This window comes from Staurois parvus, unplaced genomic scaffold, assembly GCF_062004578.1.
Source record: "Staurois parvus isolate SC_StPar_1 unplaced genomic scaffold, SC_StPar_1.0 ptg000390l, whole genome shotgun sequence".
Taxonomy (NCBI): Eukaryota; Metazoa; Chordata; class Amphibia; order Anura; family Ranidae; genus Staurois; species Staurois parvus.
The window spans coordinates 6,827,143-6,851,898 of record NW_028318186.1 but is presented as its reverse complement, the minus strand read 5'-3'; the positions used below and the strand labels follow the sequence as shown (position 1 = coordinate 6,851,898).

The window sequence follows — 24,756 nt, the reverse complement described above, 5'->3', positions numbered from 1 at the left end:
TGATGATCAGTGCAGATGTCCCCTCTGAGGAATGCTGATAACGGGCTCTCCTCAGAAGCTGTCAGCGTGACAGCTCGTGAGGAAAGGAATGTCGATAACCAGCATTTCCTTATTTACATGTGATTGGACACAGCTGTTCATATGACAGAGCCGACGTCATCGGCTCTTTCCGCTGATCGGTGATCCACTGTGTCCCAGGGACACAGCACACCAACGATCGCCGCGTCATATGACGTCCTCCCATGCGCAGTTAGAGTGGGAGGACGTCATATGACATCCTCCCAGAATGAGAGAACCACCGCCAGTCATTTCGTTATATGGCGGGCGAGAGGCAGTTAAGTACAGATAATGCAGGCTGCATCTTTGTCATATCTCACACTCAGATGCTAATAACCTGGGATGCCAACAAAGCTAGTGCAAACCACATAAGTGGTGTGCTGGTTTTTGTTTACCTGTCTGGACTCCTCTTTTACAACAGTTCTATTTGTAATTTTGCAGGTCTGCAGATTCATTCCTGACAGGTCATAAATGATGTATAAACAGGTGACCATCAATGATTTACTGTATATATATAAATTCTGTTCGTGATCCAATTTCTGCAGTAATACTTATCAGCCTTCAGCATTTTATGTAATTATTCACCTTCATAGATCATTTATTTCATCTTGTTCAGTTAAAAACTTATAAACATACAATTATCACTAACCTGGAGGTGCCTTTGTTTGCCATTTAACAACTTTCAACTACATTTTTCCAAATCAAAAACAGGTTCTATTTCAGAAAAGATTAAACCCAGTCCACAATTATTATATATTTACTGCCAGCTCACTTTAACTACGAGAAATTGCGCAAATCTCATGCTTTAGTGGAGGGGTTGTGAAGCCAACAGCCCCTGTGAGGTCCAGTTTCGCTCCAGGTGGAGCCCGAAAGGTGAAGTTTTGCAGCAGCGTTGTAAAGAAGAGGAACAGTTCCATTTTAGCTAGAGTCTCTCCAGCACAACTTCTCTTACCTGAAAAAAAAGTATAACACTGTTATTAAAATAATGACTAAGGAAGAATGTTGGCTTTTACAGTTGTATGATAGATATCTGTCTATCTCTGTGTCCCTCTAGGTCCCATTGGGGCACATGTAGATTGCTTAGCAAACCCTGCATAAACAATCTCCTTACCATTTGCAATGTAATTGCATTGTGGGGGTCTGCATGTCACTTTGTTAGAACCCAATGTGGTCTTAGCCAATATTCATGGAGCATTTTTTGTCACCACAGATTTTTGTGGTTGCACAATTTCCAACACTTTGTACAACCTAATGTGTAGTACATACAACTGGTAGAACGCTCTCTTTTATTTCATACTGGCCACAGACAAGCAGATGTGAGGGTGAGTTAAAAGGAATACCCAACAAAATAGAAACAGTCTTACCTGTGACAAGCATTGAGACTAAAACTTTAAGAGGGCATAGGAGAATTATGTTGGGTGGCAGGGGCATCTCACAACTGGAATATTCAAGATCCATGGTATGATAAAATATCACTTTTGGTTAGACTGACCCATTATACAGTGAAGGAAATAAGTATTTGATCCTGTGCTGATTTTGAATGTTTGCCCACTCACAAAGAAATGATCAGTCTAAAAATCGAACAGTAGGTGTATTGTAACACTGAGAGACAGAATAGCAACACAGAATTCAAAACAAATGTTTGTCTAACAAATTATGCACTGATTTGCATGTTCATGAGGGAAATAAGTATTTTATCCCCTTCACAAAACATGACAATCTTGTCCCTGACATCTTTGGACAGCTCTTTGGTCTTTGCCATGGTGGAGAGTTTGGAATCTGATTGTTTGATTGCTCCTGTGGACAGGTGTCTTTTATACTGTACAGGTAACAACATGAGATTAGCAGCACTCCCTTTAAGAGACTGCTTCTAATCTCAGCTTGTTACCTGTATGAAAGACACCTGGTAGCCAGAAATCCTGCTGAATGATGGGGGATCAAATACTTATTTCCCTCATGAACATGCAAATCAGTGCATAATCTGTTAGACATGCATTTCTTTTGAATATTGTGTTGCTATTCTGTCTCTCAGTGTTACAATACACTTACCATTCAATTTTCAGACTGATCATTTCTTTGTGAGTGGGCAAACATTCAAAATCAACAAGGGATCAAATACTTATTTCCTTCACTATATATTGGCCTATACATTGGTTATCGTTCTATATCACAAAACTGGGCAGTATGGAATGACTAAGAGCCGGTTCACATATATGCGGATTAGATGCAGTTTGACATGTGAAAAAACATTGCTTCCTATGGTGCCTGTTCACATACATCCAATGCACTGGCAGTGCAGAGTCAGTGCAGATTGAAAAAAAGTATTGTTTGATTTCTGAGCAGTGCAGTCCGTTTTAGGTGTGGATTACTGGCTATTGACTTCTATAGGAACCACTTCTGAATCGCACATTCCATGCATTTGTGAATAGAGTTTCAGGCTTGTTTTCTTTCCTGATCCTGATGTAAACCTGACCTGATCCTGATGCAAACCTGACCTGATCCTGACCTGAGCCACTGAACAACTGTCAATTAGCTGTGAAAATGGAGCTTCAATTTTCACCGCACATGTGCGAAGCCACACTAAGGTGTTCATTTATGAAACTGAGATTAGCAGCGGCGATCCTGAGGATTGCTACTGATCTAAGTACATTAGTGGTTTATGAAACAGAGAAGATCAGCAAAGAACATGTTCTCTGCTGATCTTCTCTGCACACAGAGGATCTGCAATCGACAGACATAGAAACGGCTAGTTTATGAAGGAGAGATGTCAGCCCTTCACTGGCGATCTGTGTAAAAATTCTCCCTCTTAGATTCTCCAGCCCAGAGGTGGAGAATCGGGGAGAGAAGGGAGAATCGCTGGAGTTCTAAGGAGGAGGGAGGAAGTTTTTGGACTTTCTTCGTCCTTCAGAGCCTCCAAGACAGTGGGAAAGCCCCCCTGCCTTTCACAACACCCCCAAAATCCTAGAGCAGTTCATAAAAATATCTGTGTGTGTGTGTGTATGTATATATATATATACACACACAAACACACACATAATACATATACTGTATGTTGAAATGCGTTTTTATTACAAAATATATGAAAAATATTTTTAAAAATACATTTCAAATATACTGTATACTGTATGTCTTTAAAAATACAAATCTACATTTTTGGAATGCATTTACAACTATATGTAAAAATTTATGTTAAAATTACTTTTCTATATGTTAAAAAAATCAGAAAAATATATTTATAAAAATATTTTTCAGATATTTTGTAATATATAGAAAATGCATATATATATATATATATATATATATTAATATATTTTGAAATATATTGAATATGACCAGAATTGCAGCTTTTCAAATATATGTCAATATATTTGGGAATAATATTTTTTAAATATATTTCAAATATATTTTTTGTCCATGTGGGTATATATATATATATATATATATATATATATACACACTGAGGAGAACTGCCACCTCAGCAGAGGTAGTTTACCATTGCTTAATAAACTGACAGCTCTGTGTTTTACTGATCTCTTGTTACTGTAATCTCGCTAGATCCCGTGAGATAACAGCAGCAACAGCTGTTTTCCAGCGTTCAAAGCTTTTTTAGATCTAGATCGTTCTTTCCTCTTCAGGAGAAGCGATCTGCACTGCTTCATAAACAGGCACTCAGAGGAAATCTGTCTCCCCTGAGAATGGCAGAGAACATAGCGGTCATTTACCACTGCTTGATAAAAATACACCTTAGTGTGGCACCATTTGTAATTTTGCATTGGTGACTTGATCTATCCCTGTTTTGATCACAGCCACAGAGGAACCCTTGATATATTTGTGGCCTCTAGTGTTTCCTTCCTTTGGTTTACTCACCTGCAGAAAATGGTATAAATGCTTCATTGTTAACAAGGTTCCCCTCTGAGTCCAGAAAATGCTGAGGGTAAAACTCATCTGGCTTCTCAAAGTGCTCTTTGTCTCGTAGAACAGAATACAGTAATGGAATCACTTGAGTCCCCTGCAAAGAATATAGGAGAGAAACTATTTGGACGGATCATACGTAACAATTGTTATTTGTTGATGGATCTGTTCAAGGTGCACAGTGGTCAAAATCAAAAACTAAGGACTGAAGTGCATTCAGAAATCACAGACTACCAACTCAGTACTTGAATATTTATATCCAGACCTTGCTTTATTGGGGAGTGAGAGAGGCCCAGTTGCACACAGTGCAATGTTCATTTCTCCAAAATTCACAAATCTGCAACAAAACAGTTAGATTTTTACCTGATGTCTGTGCTGCAGAAATTAACAACTTTTAAAAGCCACAGACCAGACTGAACACCCCCACACCAGAACACAGTTTAGCATAAAGATTCATCTAAAACAAGCAGAACACCATCATTTCTGCTTAGCCCAGGATCCCAAATGGCAGTACTAAACTAAACAGTACTTAGAAGGACCTGGAATGCCAGAGACATTGAATACAACCTGATTGTAATAGTCATAGTCTAGCAGCAATATTCATTGGTAAGTTTGGGCTGACCTGATCTAAAATCACCCTTTCATATATGTTTTATGGTACGTCAATGGACAATCATTTAATATCCAGTGCACAACTCTAGGCATATAGTATATCATAAATTGTACTGCAATGGAAATATTGTTTTAAAAAATGGCTAAATAATGTTTAGGAAAATAAGAATTGTATTCTATTGTACAGCGCTGAGCAAACCCTTTGGCGCTATATAAACTCGTAGTAATAATAATAATAAGAATCAGTTTGATACCAAGCATGCCTATGTTATAATGTACATCAGTTGAATTGGTCACAATTCATTTAAGATCGTTATCATATTTGCTGTCTTCTGAATAACTGCCATTAAAGGATTGTCCATTGACGTACCATAAAACATTTCAACACCCCTCAGACCCTTTTGATTGGTTATGTCTTATCTGAAAATGCCTTCATCAGGGACAAGAATAGATGGTTGTATTTGCAGTTTGGGGCTCTAATTTTTCACCAAAATCATGTAATTTCTGAGGACTAGTACTTTGTCAGAATTCGACTAAATCTAAAGTGAATTGGATTCTGTACAAAAACCGACAAACCTTGCTATGTACTTTTCATGATTATTCTATTTATTTTACTGTTTTTATTATTTATTTTATAATATCTTTTCCTTAAATGCTTCTCTTGCATCGTTGTTTACCTATTCTTTCATAAAAAGAATATTTACAAATCATTAAGCTGAACTTATAGAAGATTCTCAAACCAGAAATGAAAGACTATATATTTATATTTTAGTATATAACTATATTTTAATTTCGGCATTTTCCTGTCTGGGTTTGGCAGCGAATGTCACAGACATTTCTTAAAGTTCAGAATTACTACAGCAGATACTGTGATCTAAACTTGTTTCTCTTAAAACATTTGAGTCGGCTCCTGTTTGTATGTGTAAATGTACAGGTTCAACTGAGAACTCAGCTGACTCCAGTGAAGATCACTCTCCGTCTGTATGTGCTTAGATTGTTGCCCTGTGAGCTAGAAAACCTCTGCTTAGCATGCAATCGTTATATAGTTGTGCTCAAAAGTTTGCATGCCGTGGCAGAAATTGTAAAATTTTGGTATTCATATTGAAAATATGACTGATCATATGAAGCCATTTATTATCACATAGTTGTTTGGTTCCTTTTAAATTATAATGAAGACAGAAATCTCCCAACTGGCTCTGATCAAAAGTTTACATACCCTGGAATGTTTGGCCTAGGTACAGACACACAAAGTGACACACAGGTTAAACTGGCAATTTGGCAATTAAAGGTTAATTTCCCACACCTGTGGCTTTTTAAATTGCAATTAGTGTCTGTGTATAAACAGTGAATACGTTTGTTATCTCGCACATGGATGCACTGTGCAGGCTAGATACTGAGCCATAGGGAGCAGAAAAGAACTGTCAAAAGACCTGCATAACAAGGTAATGGAACTTTATGAAGATGGAAAAGGACATAATATATCCAAAGCCTTGAAAATGCCAGCCAGTACTGTTCAATCACTTATTAAGAAGTGGTAAATTTGAGGATCTCTTGATACCAAGCCAAAGTCAGGTAGACCAAGAAAGATTGCAGCCACAACTGCCAGAGGAATTGTTTGGGATACAAAGAAAAAAAACACAGGTAATCTCAAGAGATATAAAGGCTGTTTTGGAAAAAGACAGTGTGATTGGTACAAGAAGCACAATACGACAATACTTGAACAAAAATGAGCTGCATGGTTAAGTTGCCAGAAAGAAGCCTTTACTGCACCAATGCCACAAGAAAGCCTGGTTATAATATGCCCGACAACACCTTGACATGCCTCACAGCTTCTGACACACTGTAATCTGGAGTGATGAGACCAAAATATAGCTTTATGGTCACAACCATAAGAGCTATATTTGAAGAGGGGTCAACAAGAATAACATCACCACTGTTATGCATGGTGGTGGCTCACTGATATTTTGGAGGTGTGCAAACTCTGGGAATCTTGTGAAAATTGATGGCAAGATGAATGCAACATGTTATCAGAAAATACTGGCAGACAATTTGCATGGGACATCAGGGAGGATTAATCAAACACACTAAAGACATTGAGTTGGATAGATCATTTGGCCGCGGCCCTTTATTATTGGTTTTAAATATAGTGAAATAACTTATCAATAAATATATAAATAATAAAACATACTGTAGCCAGCCTAGTCACCACTGCTCAGGCTGCATAATACATCTAAAAGAACTTAAATAATTTCCCAAGCGACAGGAGGGACTAAACCCACCTGTCCTCATCAGCCTGCATAGCGGCCATCTCAATACAAGAATTCAAATCAGAGTTAAAAATATCCAACCCAATATCCGACAGATGAATTGCATCATTCCTATATAATCCGTGCAAGCCCCCTCCTAATTCTACATGTCTGAAAGACAACATACCCAAAGCCTTTAGTAATTTCTCAACCTCCCTGTTGACTCTTTTCCTAATTTTTCTAATGGGCGCAAAGAAGGAGTTTCAATCCACCTTTGTCTTGGCATCACTTCAGAAAAAACTATCACTGTATTCGGAAAAGACAACTGAAAATGGTGCAAATCATTTCAGATGTTAAAAATTAAATCTACAGTAGTTTTACACTGCCCAATGTCATTGCCTCCCAAATGAACCCCCAATATGTCGGGGGGAGGCAAGAATTGAAGAAGCCTACTTATTTAAAAAAAGAGATCTGACCATACCATGCCTTTCCAAAAAAAATACTAAACTTCAGAGGGTCCAGACCCAAGCTGTCAGAGTATATGTTTCTCTTTGCTCTGGTCCGTGCCCAAAAGATGAATGACCAATAATCCAAACTATCTTGGTATTACCTGAAAATTCAAATGGAAAAATTAGGGTGAATATACAACAAGTAACTGTTGAACTTCCACCTACCCACTTTCTTAATGATACTATCATCCAAATCCAGTCTGGAAGCTTCCATAGCTGCCCCAATATGAAATGAGTGCAATGTCAGTTGAGCATTTTGTGAATTCAAAACTTCTAAGCAACGTTTAAAAACACTCGTAAACTGATATCTTGTAAGAGGAGTACCTTTTTTGTACACAAAAAAACCATTGACCTCCACTAATCCTCCACCAAATGGACCGAACATATGGCTGAGCCAGTACAGTCAGGATGATGTATCCATTTTCTTTTACCCAACTGGTCTGTTTTGGAATGATTAATAAAGATTCTAACCAAACTATGAGAAATAATCACATCAGAAGATCAGAGACCTGGAGTACCTGTTTTTGATGCAGGAACCATCTCCGAAATTCTGAGCGCACCAAAAAATTAAATTGAAAAAACAGCTTTAAATAAAATTACCTCAAAAGAAGAAAAACACACTTCATTAGTCACAGAACAAAGCCTAAAAAGTATATTCGGTATAATAGGATTGCGTTTGTCCCTCTGAAAATTACCTTTCTCATAACCTTTCAATGTCTGATTAATGGAGAAAAATTGCTAACAGGGAGGTAAATTGTGTAATTTTAGAAAAAAGTAAACACCTGCCACTGTCAGGGCTCCCAGGTATGACCAGAGGTGTGTGACTGATGCAGGGAAACGCAGACTTCAGATATGTGATAAACAATACAATTTATTAACACTAACCATACAAACATAAACGCAGTGCAATACTAAACATAATACAGTGCAAACAAACCAAACCAAACCACCCACAGATAACAGTACATACAAGCAAGCGTCGTCAGGCAGGCCGGGTCAATATCAATTGGGCAGGTAGGTACAGGGGGAGCAAGCAGAGAATGGTCGAGGTCACAGGCCAGGTTCAGCAGGTAGCAAGCAGCGTAGTACAGAGGGTCAGGCAGAGGGACAGAAACAGGATGCAGGACAGATACAGGGCCCAGGACAAACACAACACCAAGGCAGAGTCTGTGGGTCTGGCCATCCCTTAAATACCCCAGCATCATCAGTTCCAGGTGTTAGCTGGCTGAAAGGTTGAGTCTCTGATTGCTGGGAGCACCCGCTGGCCAGCCCTGGTACTGCAGATCAAAAGGCAGGTGAGTCCCACCATTGCTGGCCAGTCCATTCCTAACAGCCACTATTTTATTAATATGAGACCAAGAAAAACCTTTTTCAAATAAAGAGTTCAAAAATAGCAACACCAGCCCTTCTGAAAAGGAACAGTGAGGGACAGTTATTGTACTTAGAAAAGCAAGCCACAAAGACCAGGCCAGTTGATATCCAGCCCAAGTCGCAGGGGCCAACGAATGTTTAATGCTATCAGTAACCAAACCTAAAGCAGATCCCATAGATGTGTAGGACAATCTATTCCAACTCGATCCATTTCCAGACAGAAACGGTCCATCGGGAATCAAGACACAGAGTCCACCAGATCATTATCTTTACTCGCAATATGAATCGCTTTGATCCAAATGTTTAAACTGAAACATTTAAAGATCAAATAACGCAATAATGTAATGACTGGTGGAGTCTTAGATGTTAAACAATTGATTGTGTACTAAACACCCTTGTTATCATTTCTAATAAGTAATCATTTCTGAAAGCTGTGGCCCCATATTTCCAGTGCCACAACAATGGGAAACAATTCTAGTAACGTAATATTATGCAAATATCCGTTCGCCTGCCAATTGGAATTCCATCTGTCCACACACCAGTGAGTTTGCCATATAGCTGCAAAGCCACAAGAGCGGAATCAGTAAAAAGTAAAAATTCCTTATCCAGGATAAAATCGTCTTGCCAAACCGCTTTCCATTAAAATGCGACAGAAATTTAAACCAAACTAATAAATCTTCCCTCATGTCATGGGTGATCCTAACATGAGAAAAGGAGATTTAAGACCCGATATGGCTAAATATGGCCTCCTACAAAAAAATGTTCCCAATGGGCATAACTCTAGTGGCAAAAGCCAAAAGGTCTAATAAGGATTGCATTTCTTTCAAACAAACTTTTTTCTTAGATTTTATGGACAACAGGCTAGCCTGAATCCTGAAAATCTTTTCCATAGGCAACCTGACCTGAATCGATGATAATTCCCAGAAAATCCAGACGGGTAGTGGGCAAAAATGTCTTTTCATGGGCCAAAGGGACACCAAAGAAAGAACAAATTTTAAAAAAGGAATCTAATAAAATTTTACAATGACTTGAATCCGGAGGACCTAAAAATAAAAAATCATCTAAATGAACAATAAAAGGGAGCCAGATTCAATGAAAACAACCAATTCTAAAAAAGACAAAAACGTTTCGAAATAACAAGACAACCAACAACCCATTAGAAAATATTTATCAAAATAAAATTTACTGGAAAAACAAAAACCCAAAGGATTAACGCATGAAGGGTGTGTTGGCGAAAGCCAGAAAGCAGATTTTATGTTAGCCTTTGCCAAAAAAACTCCCTTTTGTTGAAGCTTAACCGCTTCCTGACCACCCTATAGCAGAACTACTGCTACAGGGTGGCAGGGCTGTGCAAAATCATCTATATATACATAATTTTGTATTTCTAGGTAGGGGGTGTGCCCCCTACCAACGCCGCCATTGGCGGCCTCAGCTGTCGATCACAGAGTCCCAGCCAGTGATTCCCCGCCTGCATTGGCAATTGCTGAGCATCACTGACGGGGGAGAGGACAGTTTGTAAACAATACAGATCTCTCCCCTGTTAGCTTTTGCACACTGCAGTGTACTTACATAGTAAAGCAGAGCACACCGCACACAGTAAAACCCACACAGCACACAGTTAACCCTTTGATCGCCCCAGATGTTAACCCCTTCCTGCCCGGTGTCATTAGTACAGTGTCAATGCTTTTTATTAGCACTGATAACTTTATTAGTGTCACTGGGGATGTCAGTGACAATTAGTCAGTTCCCCCCATTGTCTGAATGCCCACCACAGTCCTGCAGTCCCGCTATAAGTCGCTGATTGCCACCATTACTAGTATAAAAAAAAAATCCCAGTATATTTACCTCCATTTGTAAATGCTATAATGTTCACGTAAACCAACTAATTTACACATATTGGGATTTCTTTTAGCAAAGACATGTAGCAGAATACATTTTGGCCTACATTTATGACGAAATTTGATTTTTTAAAATTTTTTTACTGGACATGTTTTATAGAAAAAAGTCCAAAATATAATTTTGGTCAAATACCACCGAAAGAAAGCTCCATTTGTGAGAAAAATGGACATTAATTTAATTTGTGTGCAGTGTTGCATGACCGCACAATTGTCAGTTAAATTAATGCAGCGCCATATCACAAAAAAATGACCTGGTCAGCAAGGGGGGAAATCCTCTGGAGGGCAAGTGGTTAATTAAAGTGTCCTCAAATGATGCGTATTTAACAGAAGAAAGGCAGAATCAATTTGATCATTTAGTCCATTGAAGGAAAGGACAAATGATGAATTAACGTATAGGAATTTGGTTCTTTCTTTGGCACTATGCCTAACTGGGAAATTCTAAAATTCTTAAAAGGCAGAAAACTAAAAGGACCTTCTATGCGACCTTCATTTAATTATTTCATAATTTTTTTAAGAACCACCTCCTGTAAAGAAAAAAAACTTTTAGGTTTTCAATCATTCTGCAACCTAAAATAGGAAGTAAAAAAACGTTTAAACCATTAAGTAGAGACTGAGCCTTCTGCCTGTCTCAATAAACTAGCAACCATGGCAGTATGTTTTGCCACCTCACTAGGGTTACTGCTTTTTTTAAATAAATCTTTTCCTTGTTGGTTGGCAACAGACATTCGTTTGAAAACACTTAGAGATCGGGTGAGCTCCCACACAAATAGCACATGCATGCCTGTATTTACAAGAGTTTGGCCACTTACATTGCCCATCATTGAAGTTAAAACAAATTCCTGTTTTATAAACTGACCCTGAACTGGCTGGCTGTTTTGCATAAACAGGTTTCTGTGGGAGAAAAAGGTCAAGGCAAAGGCCGACATCCTTTAATCCCCATTTTAAAGCTGAACGAACAACAGAGTTTCTGGCAAAATGACTTGTATGAAAACCAAGCCATATCACCAAAATTCTTGTACGCCTCCAAAATAATATCTAAATGCTGGAAAAGTCCAGAACTTTTTTCCAGAAACTTCTCACATAACACACTAGAAAAGATACAGAAGGCTTGTAACCAGTTGTTAAAGACCTGGTCACAGGTCCTCTCCTGTCATCATCTGATTTATCACTATCTTTTTATCAGATTTTGCAATAAATTCTTTGGCCCAGGGAAGGAGGGATAATATATCAACAAATTCCCCCCTTCCAATCTTTTCTTTCACATACAAAGACAAGTGATAGCCTTAAGGCGACAATTCACAAGGTAACGACTCCTTCAAACAAGTTTCAGGAATGTTTTGTAATCTTGCATTATGAAAACCAGCTGGAATATTAGCAGGTTCCCTAGAAGGCAAAGAAACCTGGGCGTCATTATGAAAAAAGCCACTAGATAGAGCCCAAACTTCAGCAGCAATACTACCAGACATTCCAGAACTATTCAAACCACCATTAGAATTAAAGGTTTTTGCAGGTAAATTCGTAACCAATTGATTCAATAGATCAGAGATAGAGGTCAATAAAGGAATAGAAAGCGATTCACCAGTCCCACTCTGAGAATGTGGAGGCAGTGCCGGTTGAACAGCAGAAGAACCCTAGACAGGAATTGTACCCACATCTGAAGTACCAGGAGGTACCATACGAAGTGCGTTCTGTGCCAGGCTGTGGGTCACCTTATAGGCCGTTGACACCCCTGGCCCCGAACCGCCAGTCACCACCGGCGTTCTCCACTACCCCGCTGCTTCCCTGACAGGTCCTCTTCCGGGCTGATGTGGGACCCTTTGGGTTCCCTCAAATCCCAGCACCTGAGCAGTGGGGACTGCACAGCACTTCCTACTGAGCAACGAGATGAAGGGGAGTATCTTCGGTGCTGAGTGCGCCTTTTCTTCGCCACCTGCCCTTTTGACTGGAGATGACACTGCCTTCCCACTGGTGACCTGGATCTTCCTCTACAGGTTCCATCTCTTCTTCTGGCGGCATCATGGAGCCCCAGGCACCTTCTTACTCCGCCAGAGATGTCTCTTCAGCTTCCACTATCCCTGACATGGCAGGCACTGCCGCAGGTCCTGCAGGATCAGCTTGCCCCGAAGATCTCGATAAATCCAGACATCTTCTATGCCATCTTCTCCTGCTCTCTCGATGAGGTGCCGCAGTAGGCTCATCTTCAGCCCTAGGAGAGATCTCCCTAAGCACTGCAGCTCTGCATTCTAAGGCGAATGAGCTCTGCTAGCATGGAACCCCTTTAAATAGCCCTAAATGGGGTTCTAGAATTTTTTAAAAGGTCATGCGACCTCATAAGAGGTCACCTGACTCCTACCAGGACACGTGACTATATAAAGTATCCCTGTGATCGCAGGGAGACTTGAAAGTGCCTCACTTGCCGCAGTCCCATGAGGAAAGGGGGGGGAGCTAGAAACCTTCTCCCCTTTTTCCTGTCATTCTTCTACACAAACGTTGCACATGGGACACTCTTGGATTTTCCAGCATGACAATGACCCTAAGCACAAGGCCAAGTTGACCCTCCAGTGGTTATAGCAGAAAAGGTGAAGCTTCTGGAGTGGCCATTACAATCTCTTGACCTTAATATCATTTAGCCACTCTGGGGAGATTTCAAACGTGCTGTTCATGCACGGTGACCAAAGACTTTGCATGACCTGGAGGCATTTTGCCAAGACGAATCCGCAGCTGAACCACCTCCAAGATTTAGGGACCTCATATACAACTATTACAAAAGAGTTCATGCTGTCATTGATGCTAAAGGGGGCATTTAATTTTTTTACTTGTTGCCATGTTTTTTTTATGTTTGTGCAATTCTGTTATGCCCTACAGTTGAATATGAATCCCATTAGAAATAAAAGAAATGTGTTTTGCCTGCTTACTCATGTTTTTATTTAAATGGTACATACTGTATATTACCAATTCTCCAAAAGTATGCAAACTTTTGAGCACAACTATATTGTGATATCAGTTGCATGATCTGAGACTATTGCTGTCACATTCTGGTAGCAGCATGAGGTCTCAAGCAGGCCATACGCGAGTAGAAAATCAAGCAAAAATGTTTGGTTGTTCGTGTTTTGCATCATTACTGTGCCGGCTGTGACATGCGATTTTCATGTCACAATCAAAAGTGTCTGCTCCAACATGCTGGATTTTGTTTAGCAAAAAAAAAAAAAAAAAGTGATGGTACAACCTCATTTTCGTTTTTCGATCAACAGAAGGTTAGGTTTTGTCTATGCAAACAAAATATATATATTGTGATGAAGCGCTAAACTTATATAGTGTATACAAACCCTTCTTACATCAATAATATTGTGAAAAATTCCAAAATAAGTGCTTAATTCCCTCTTAAATTCTATAAAACTATACAAATGACTGGTGCAAATTCACACACATAAATTATATGCCCCCTAGTGGTAAAAAACGTGAAAATTCTAATACAAATGATAACACTTTATCTGTGCAAAGTGATAAGTGTATCCAATTACATGAAATAAATCAAGTAAAACAGTCCAAAGACTTGTGATGCCACACTGTGCAAATAAATAAGTGTTCAATACACAGTGATTATAACTTCACTCCATGCTGCAAATGTGCTCTTCGTGATACTCTGATGTGACTCCCCTGGATTTAGCCAAAATGCCCCCTCACCTTCCACATTCGACCCTTGCGGGTCACAAAGCCTTAAATATATCGTATCTCAGCCAGATTTTCATGCTCCACTGACTCCACCGACTCAATTAAGATCCTCCTCCAAGCAATGAATTCCTCTCAGATCACTTTCCTCACAATATGGACTCATAAACACAGGACGTATCTGGATCCCTGACAGCCTGAGCAAGATCTGTAACCATCTCGGGAACCCCACGAATGCGAAAATTATTCCTGTGATTACGGTTATCCAAATCCTCCACCTGCACCTGGAGAGATTTGGGGGAGGAGATTTGCCTAGGTCCTCCACCAGCTGGTTAGCAGCTCAGGTGAGATAGCCAGAGGGGTCAAATTTTGGTCAGAACTGAGAGACTCTGCAGGTCAGCCCCTCTGGAAATTCCTCCTGCTCTGAAGCTTTCAAGAGGAGAGCCTTGGAGGCAGTGGGTGGATCTGAGGAGTGGCTGACCACACTCTTGAGGGACCTCACCCAATCCCCAACTGGAAGCTTGGCAAGGGGATGGAACTCCCTTAAATGTGGAAGAGCCTGCTCAGTAGGAGGGGTGTGGCGGAAGAGGAGTGTGAAGCAGGAAGATGTGAGGCTGGAGGAAGAAGGCTGCCAGGAGGCCTAGTGGGATGGGGCCTGCCTGTGAGCCTGGAACTGGAAAGGAGGAAAACTCAGGACTCACTGGCCCTCTGAGAGAGTACTACCTGTATGGCAGGGAAGGAGCAGCCCAGCTGATAGTCCTGGTAGCAGCAGCCATTCCGCAAGCAGTACAGGAGAGGATCTGAGTGAGTATACCTGCACTCCCTGGGTGAATAGGGGGAGGAGCACTCTGGTGGGAAACCAGATTAGCCCACTGCTAGTGACTATTACCCATTTAAAGGAACAGGAGCCAGATTGCTGGGTGAAGAGGAGTTCATCTAGGGTCTGAGGTGGTACAACTGAAGCTACTAGCTAGCTCTCCAACAGAGACTGCATCAGAGAAGGAGAAGCTTGTGAATAGTTCAAGAAGTTTTCCTCAATTATCGGTTACCTTGGGCATCCTATATACCCCTTACCCCATCCAAGTTTAATCCCCTCAATAAAATAACAAAACCAACACTCAAGGCATGATTTCTGTCAACAGTGAAAGCTTGTGTGGAAAATGCTAACTGACTGGCTGTGCAGGGCTATAAGGAAATCCAAATTCATCAACAATCCCTAAGGGGGTAGCATTACATTGGTAACAAAAGTGTTTCATAGTTTGTAAAATGTAATACTTACTTTGGGTATAAAGAATCCTTTGAAATTCACATCCTGAGTAGTGGCATGTGGAACGTTTGTTGGCACGATATTGGCAAACCTTTGGATTTCATGGATAACAGCATCAGTATATGGCATTTGTTTTCGGTGTTTTAGTCGAGGCTCTCCAGAACCGATTACTTTTTCAATTTCCTTCTGAACATTTTCTGGCATTGAAGGAGAGACATGCTGGATTACTTCAGGGGTTTTCTATTTTATTTTAAAATATTTCCAGTCATTCACAATCTTTTTGTTAGTTAAAAGATAACAAAGCCATTTCAGGAACATTTTGGTAGACAGATCATTATTGATAAATAGATTCTTCTGTCTCTTGTGGTTGCTACCTGTCCAGATAAAAACATAGAAACTATCCCTTCTGATTTGTGTTTAAATGTGTTATCTGTATAGGGGATTTAAGTGACTTTGAACGTGGCATGGTTATTGGTGCAAGACGGGCTGATCTACTGGGATTTCCATGCACAACTATCTCTAGGGTTTACAGAGAATGGTCCGAAAAAGAGAAAATATCCAGTGAGTGTACAAAAATCCCTTGTTGATGTCAGAGATCAGAAGAGAAGGGGGAGACTGGTTTGAGATCATGGAAAGGCAACAGTAACTCATGTCAATATAGACCAAAATCTCTGAGGAATGTTTCCAACACCTTGTTGAATCTATGCCATGAAAAATTAAGGCAGTTCTAAAGGCAAAAGGAGTCCAACCTAGCAAGGTGTACCTAATAAAGTGACCAGTGAACGTATAAGGCCATAGTTAGGCTCAAAGAAAACAGCGCACAAAATGAAGCACTTACTTTGTATTTCTGGGTATTTCATCATCAGCAGGAGACCCCATCGGAGAGTGGTGGAGGTTGTCTCCATTCCAGCAGCAAACAAGTCCGTCACCAGCATTGTCAGATTTGTATCATTGAAATATAACTCTGGATTTGGCTTTTCCTGAAATATATGCAATTCAGAGTACACAATATTTGATTTAGTTCTCATATCTAGGGTGGGATTTCCATCACTAGGGCATGTAATCTCACATTCTTTGAATTTCAAAGCTTTCCCTCCCACATCAACATACTAGGATCACCTCTTACACAAAATTTTTTGATTGCTGGTCCCAACCTGACTATAAGATTGTAAGAGATGACTGTATAATGTTATGAGAAAAAAATATGGTCAATAACTAACCATTTTGGTAAAGCGGTAGTAAAGTCCATTAACCTCTTCGCGCCGGCCGCACGCAAATGTCCGGCCTCCCTGCATCTGGGCCTTGACGCCAAGCGACCGCACATTTGCATGCAATTAAGAAAAACATGTGCTGAGAGCATGCGCCCTGCGCGCTGCCAGCACACATATCCGATACTAACGGAAAGGTCCCGATCCTCTTTCGATCGGGATCTTTACCAATCATGTGACCGCTGTGATGGCGAATCACGGCGGTCACATGACCTTAAAACCCCACCCTGCCTCCCGGCTTCTGAAACCCTTAAAGGGCTGGAAGGCGACGGCGCCAAGGGGTTAAAAAAAAAATCCCCCTGCAAAGTAATGGCATAATGTGCTACATTATGAAAGACTTACCTTAAAACAAAGCCCTCCAGTGGCATGCTGTCAGGGCTTCCATCTTTACCCAGTCTTCCTTCCAGGTTCGTGGCCCCAGGGCCATGCAATGGCGAATGGGCAAACCGCAATGATGTCACTCCTGTGTATGCACATGGGAATCGGGATCGCAGCACAGTGCTCTGAAGAGATGTCCATTCAAAGCTCAGTGTGCATCCACCGGTGACATCACCTGCTACAGAGATAGTGAATACCTCCTAAACGGTGTGACATGTTGGTAGAGATAGGGATTTGCTTCCTCGGGTCAGAGCAGCTTACAAGAAGATTGGTGAGGGAGAGTCATGATGCCACAGGAGAGGTGTAGGAAGTATATATGCACAGAATAGTTGAAGTAGGAACATTTAGATGCTTATCTGCAAATTTCTTTACAGTATATGAACAGTGAACAGCATAGTAGTGACATCACCAATTCTCACTCCATGTCTTGTAAGACCAGCAGTTAGAAGCAGCAGTGCCTTGGATGATCTCACACTGCATGTATGCAGCTATGTGGTTTAAGGTACAGGAAGTGCACTGCTATTTTTTAGGAGGAATTTTTCAAAAGGTACCTTTTTCAGTGGAATTCTTAGACACAATTAACATATCAAGATTGAATTAATAATGTATTAGCAAATCCCATCCTGGTCCCCAGGATTTGTGTCTGTTATGGAGAAAACAATCTTTATTTTTCTCAGATCCTAATAAGTCCTGGTCTTGGTCCTGGAACCTGGAGGGATAAAGCCTATATTTCTAGCTCCACATTTAACCAGACATCATTAAATACTCTCAGCTGTGCACAGGCCTTTTTTATGTGAGCTAAAATGAGCTTAAGGGCCTCTACTCTCCCTCTGCTGTAAGAACCTGCTGCTGGGTGAAAAGACTGACTGCTGACAAATCACTACAAAGTTACATGCTGCTTCTTTTGGGAACCAAGTATGGGGCTCCCTATTAGTCAGGGATAGTGATGAGCTTGGGTTCAGTTCGAAGCAGGTTCAGTCCAAACTCAAAAGACAGTTGACTGTTATTGCTGCACCAATGAGCTTCAAGAGGGAAATTACCTGGCCTGCAGCTGATGTACGCAAAACGGACAGGGATGCTCTTGACATCATTGACCTAATATGGACACATGGCCATGTTAGGTCAATGATGTTACAAGCAGCCCCACCCCTTTGTATATGTGCAGCTGCAGGACATGGTATCACCTGCCTGCAGTTCTTCACCCAGCAATGACAGCTAACTTTTGGGTTCAGAACGACCTTTAGCCTGCAGCTGATGTACACAAAACGGACAGGGATGCTCTTGACATCATTGACCTAATATGGACACAAGGCCATGTTAGGTCAATGATGTTACAAGCAGCCCCACCCCTTTGTATATGTGCAGCTGCAGGACAGGGTATCTCCTGCCCGCAATTCTTCACCCAGCAATGACAGCTAACTTTTGGGTTCAGAACGACCTTTAGTTCGGACCAAACCAAAGCTCCTCTCTAGTCAGGAACTGTCATAAGTTTAATTAGTGGCTGAGGTAAGAAGATGTTTTGTGTTAGTTTTAATCTATAGACTTGCTGTATGAAGCCTAACTGCATTGAACTGTACAAATCCAAAAGAAAACGAACAGATGCACTCTGAAGAAAATTCAAACACTGGTAACATTATTCATCCAAACCACATGAAGAGAGTCTCCACTTGGGACCTACTCCTCCTCTGACAAGACATATTTCACCCACAAGGCTGTCCCTTAAAGGCTGTCTCTTAAAGTCTCCTACCACTTTAACAGAAATGAGCAGGTAGAAGCAAGTAGGTTTTGTATGAAATGACATATACCTCCTTTTGTTTGACAAGAAAGACATCAATGAAATTCCTCTGATCATTGACATCAAGATGATTCCTCTGATTGGTGAAGGTTTCTCTGATAAAAGTGTGCAATTCCTCCATGCTTGGAATGATATCTCTGTGATTCCCAGGCAGCCATCGGACTAGAGATGGAAATGCATTGTACAACTAAAAGAAGAAACACGCAGTTCATTTCCTGATAATGCTAACCATATTCTGCAAACAGGATAAACATGAGTTATAGGTTTTGTGAAGGATACATATTTCTTTAATGCAAGCAATATACATTCCTTAGTTTGACTTAGTTACTAAGGGTAACTCCACTTTTGTTGACATAAAACATTTCCCAGTTGGTGATCTATGTACATGCAAGTATTTTAACAATCATTTTTGCAGATTCCTACCTTTTTGTTATTCTGAAGAAACAGCTGTTTGTTTCCATGTGCAGAGTGAATCTAATGGGAGTGGTTTTATGATTATCAATAAGCTGTTGCACCTGCAGAGCTCTAATGAGGACATTGGCAAGGTCTGCATCCCTTTAGGTGAGTTTTCCCTTTGAGAGTAGCACTAAAAATGACATTTTTGTTGAAGGGGATGCCTGGAATTTGACTTGTATTAGTGCAGACTTCTTGCCAATCGCACAAGCAGAATATGACATTTTTGTGGGGAGTTCTGTACACCATCTGTGTGCAGAACACCTCCATGTTGCCATATTGCATTTTACAGAAAATTACAGGGCTGCAGATTGAAAAGGAAAGGTAATTTTTAATTACATTCAATTGCAATATGACTTGAGTCCCAATTGTAAATGCTATATATATATTTTTTTCGATAACTTTTTTCCCTACCTCTTAGGTACCTTGTAATGTGGTTGTAAAGGGTCAAGGCTTTTTACTTTCATGCATTATTGTCAGGGCAGGAGCGATGAAATGGGTAGGCAGGCCAATGTTAAGGTCACGCACCGAATGACGAAAACCACTACCCACAGACCAGAGTCCCTCAGGGCGCGGAGTCTAAGCCCTAGGCTACCCTTCACCAGGGCCCCTGATGGTGGGGATGGACTTGACGCAGCCTAAGACCAGGTCGCGGCCCCCGAGTAACCCCAGCTGCGGTAATGACTGCTGCCAATGGTGTACAGCTGGTGGGAGCTAGATGGGAAAACATGTGGCGTGGTCAGACAGGCCGGTCTATAACAACGGAGCAGACAGTACAAGACGGTAGGCAAAGAATACTCAGGTCACGGGCCGGGTTCAGCAACGGGAGGTCAGGAAAAGGGTTAAAGCAGAGAATAGTCTTGTCCAAGCTGAGTCGGTTACCGGGAGAGAAATGAGAACAGAACAAGAGCTTGCTGCAAGGGAACATACAGGACACGAATGCAAAGAGCAAGTGCAGACAACAGGCTTAAATGTGATCAACCACACCCCTCTGGGGGAGGGACCGCAGAGGCCTGAAAACATAAAAGGCTTCCACCATGCTTTGCAGAAACCTAAGATGGATGCCAGCACATGGAGCAGCACAACCTCTGAGGAAAGGTAGGACCTTGACAATTATATGCCTCGGCTCTCTGGGGACTCTCCCTCCTCATTAGCTGAGACAGCAGAGGGAGCCATTGGCTACCGCTGCTGTCAATCACAGCCAGTGAGCCAATGTTGAGAGAGAGGGGGAAAGACCAAGCCCCAGCTCTGTGTGTGAAAGGACATGCAGAATAGTGGTTCGGGAGCAAGCCTGCTCGGGTGCCCCCCATAGCAAGCTGCTTGCTCTGAAGCACTTAGCAGCAGGGAGTGGCCAGTAGAGCTGGTGGGGGACCTGAGAAGAGGAGGATTGGGGCTGCTCTGTGCAAAACCACTGGACAGAGCAGGTAAGTATGACATGTTTGTTACTTTTTTCAAGCTGGCCAAACACAATAGCACAGCAGGAGTGCTTCCCCCATCCACCTCAGATGTGTGGATGGGGTAATCGGATCACTTTTTTCATTCAACCTGCTAGTCAAACAAAAAAAAAATATAGACTGCTTTAGGACCAACCTCTTGCACTCCATGTACAACAGTACTGGAGTGTGAAAAGAATAAGCAGTACAATAAGCCAGTCAGTTCATGTACTGACAAGAAGCATGGTGATAGGAAAAGAAAACAAAGTGACAAAGAGATGGGCTTGAAACAGTGCTGCTTCTCCTTCCACTGTCCAGGCACAGGACAACCTGTTCTCAGAAGAAGTGGGCCAAATGATGCTGGTCATCAGACTGAAGAAATCTAGCAACAATAAACTACTGCCAGGGAATTCTCTGGGTTGAAACTGAATTATACAGAAAAAAACTGGTTTTGTTATTTTATCTTTAAATGGGCAAACCATTTTATCTTGTTATTTTTGGCTGAAGTTCTACTTGGAACTTATGGATGCCAAAAAGTGGTGCCAGCTTAGCAATGGTAGAATCAGGACAACGTCCCTAGCGCTCCCCCCTAGATTAATTGCTTTGGCTCTATAAACATGTGAATATTGTCTGATTAGATAGCCAGATCAATCTGATCTGCAACTATCAGACAGAGTTTAGTGCAATGCCTACAGTGGAGCTGCCCTCTTTCATGTTAGTGAGTAGACCAGGAAGACCTAAAAAACATTGCTTGAAGTTTTTAGGTGATCTGATGTTCTTTTCCCCCCCAGCAGGGTGATTGGACTCTCCTCCTGGTCAGTTGACCTGGAAAATCTAAGGACATACACTGCCTTTGAGAATGTTAGCCATAAGTACTTTTGACAATGCTAGCCATAAGAATGGACAAAAATCAGGCAAAGGTTTGCTGCATTGCCTAAAACGTGCACTTTTTTCATGTTTCCTTTATTACCCAAGAGTTTTAACAAACTCGCAAGCTCCGGAAAAAGGACTCAAGCTCTCAAATAACCAGAACCAAATATTACTTTATGAAGTGGCCATTTGTGGTTATCGTGTTTCCTTAACACACTAAACCATGCATTACTCCTTTGACAGCCATAAGTGAAATAGGCAAAGTTTAGGTGTGATCTCTACTTTGTGATCTTTTAGTCAACCAGGAAGATCTGAAGACCATTGCTTAGAGTGTTTAGACAAACTTGTTTTCTGGGGTTGGGGGCACTACAAGTGTTTTTTTCTTGGAAATCGGCTTTAATATCATGCTGGAGTTTTGGGGATCTCCTGGTGCTGTAAAGAGAACCTGAGCTAGTGAGAAGACATCTGAATCTACCCGCTTTATGCACCTCAGGCCACCTCATAAGGTAAGGTTAGCTAGCGGTATAATGGTAAAATGTTGCCGTAAATATAACCTTACCAAAACCATTGGTGTACCAACATTTCTGGCATTATCATTGACTATTGTTAAAAGCCTTAAAAGTTTTGGATCATCATAGTCAAAGCGGTGACCAAGCAATATGGACACAATGATATTGGCCACAGCAGCATTCATGAGCATGGTGTTTTCAAATGGTTTTCCTGGAATAAAAGCAAAGATATTATTAACAAATCATAATTTAGTACAAGATAATATTAAACATAATTCTAAGCAAAAAGTGTCCCTGTGTGCAGCAGACCTCTGCCAGTCAACCACAGGTTTGCAAAATGGCAAAAGGTGATAAGCAGAACTGCTAATGGTTCAGCTGTTTTTGGGTTTGGGGAGGGTTTTGTGAGCAGTTTTTTTCACAGAGGCCATGCCTATTTTCAATAACATGTACACCCTCTCCTAGCAAGAGACTGTCTGGGGTGGCCTGGGGGTATCAAGCCTGGCCCCAGTGGCCTGGGGGTACCAGGAGAAGGTGTAAGGTGCCCTCTAGATATTTTTGCTAAATTTAAAGACCCATTGCTAAATTCGATTTTTGCATATAGAGATACTTTACCTGCTCTGCTGCCCTGCTAACAGGCAATTAAATTAGCAATTATAATTCTAATTTACATCAATTCTCATATATACATATTAAGTTATTTAATCATCATTAGTCTGATGGTGGCCTATGACTACTTGCTATCAGGAATTAAACACCAACTATATAATACATGATTCTAATAAGGAGACTAAGTCTGCTTTACTAACCCAGAGAGTGTGAGAGGCCTGAAGAATCTGAGCAGATTACAATAGATGTACTGTAGTATGGCTCTGTCTCTTGGGTACAGATGTGAAAATCTATACATATAGTCAGAACATTTGATGTGAGGTATATGTTATTGTGCAGTCTCAAAACTGTCAACCATGATACACTACTACTGACCTTTGTAGGCTTTCAATACTTTTACCAAACATTGGCTCTCTTTAGTGATTCTGTCTTCTATTGTTCTCTTCCCCATCCCGAAATCACGCAGTGTAGAAAGAGTGAATCGTCTCATAGCTTTCCAGTTATTACCATTAGAAAATATAAGTCCTGAAGAAAAAATAATATAATACATACATTCTATCAGTGTAAAGGGAAAATCAAGGCAACAAGTGAGCTGCTTAAAGCCAAACGGAAAATTAATTATTTATTAATTTAACGCAGTCATTTCACATAAACAGTAATAAATGTACTGATACCCTTCGAGGGGCCCGCTGTAGATTACCCCAAGTTTCCCTTGCTAGTACAGAGGCCACCAGCCAAACACGTAGTTCCATGCACATCGACAACACAGGCTTAGTCTAGGGGATGACTTTTTGTGAATGTAAAAAAATTTAACAGTATAGGGATAAGGGTGCAGGATACTCCAAAAAACAATATCAGAATCAACAGGAGGACAAACGTCTCAGCACAAATCCTATAGCAGCAGGCACACATGAAAATCCAAAAACCAGGTCTTACTCACAATGTCCTAGGAGCTGTCTGTAACCCAACTTCCACACGGCACTCTTCAATGAAGGAGACAAACGATCCTTCTCTATACTGGGACTTCAGAAGGTTTCCCTCCAGCAAAATCCCTTTACCAATCTTCTCTATGCCCCTAGCTCAGCTCCTGCTGAGGCTCAGACTGCAACTCTTGTCCCAAACCAGCTATCTCAGAGGGGTGACAGCCCTAGGAGAATAGGAACCCTCCTAGCAGAGGAAGAACACTCTGCCCCAGCCCCAGGAGAATAGGAACTCTCCCAGCAAAGGAAGAACACTCTGCCCCAGCCTCCCAAACATTTATCACTCCCAGCCACCTTCTGGGCACCTCTTCCCCAGGGATTGCCTGGATTCAGATAAATATTTTTAAATAAGGGGCTGATCCTCCTATTCTATGTTCTGGAAGCTTCTTCCAGAGTCAAACAGAAGCAATCAACCACCGACCTTAGGAAAACATGAGTGAACTGAAAAAATCAAATCCCCACTCCGCTGAGTACAGTGAATCCAAAATTTAAATTTAGCCTAACATTCTGGGCAGGGTGCTACATAAATATAGACATATTAATTTTTTTACTGCATCATTGTGCTGTAGCAAGTGTTACAATGCACTGGACAGGACTGCACAATAGCACAGTAAAAAAAAGTACAAAAAAGTCACCAGCATGTATTACTGTTGATGCAGCCTGTTTGCATTACAGTAATAAAAAAAATAAAGCTTACAGCCTATGTTTAGCAAAAAAAAAAAGAAAAATCACAAGGGACGTTGCATACCTTCAGTAGGATGTATCATTTGTGCTGCTGTGTCCTTAGATGAAATCTTCCTCCTCCAATGAACCCTGTCACCTGCCGCTGTAATCTTCCAGTGTGGCAGGGGTTATAAAAGCTAAGAAGCTGTCACAGGCTTTCATCAAGGGGGTCTGACTATGTCCACCCTTTCTGTCTAGCT

General features: G+C 41.0%; 1 protein-coding gene across 2 annotated transcripts in view; it reads right to left on the bottom strand.

Moving 5' to 3' along the window:
* Nucleotides 1–544: 544 nt before the first annotated feature.
* LOC149455659 (cytochrome P450 2K4-like) overlaps nucleotides 545–24,756 on the bottom strand; it is a 35,587-nt gene continuing 11,375 nt past the window's right edge. For both annotated transcript variants that reach the window (XM_089686055.1, XM_089686056.1), the window contains 7 exons: nucleotides 23,229–23,378; nucleotides 22,298–22,458; nucleotides 18,993–19,169; nucleotides 16,380–16,521; nucleotides 15,554–15,738; nucleotides 3,925–4,066; nucleotides 545–1,009 (listed from right to left, as the gene is read on the bottom strand). In XM_089686055.1, the coding sequence (XP_089542181.1) occupies nucleotides 831–1,009; nucleotides 3,925–4,066; nucleotides 15,554–15,738; nucleotides 16,380–16,521; nucleotides 18,993–19,169; nucleotides 22,298–22,458; nucleotides 23,229–23,378 (1,136 nt within the window). In that variant the 3' untranslated portion in view covers nucleotides 545–830. The remainder of the gene's footprint in view (nucleotides 1,010–3,924; nucleotides 4,067–15,553; nucleotides 15,739–16,379; nucleotides 16,522–18,992; nucleotides 19,170–22,297; nucleotides 22,459–23,228; nucleotides 23,379–24,756) is intronic.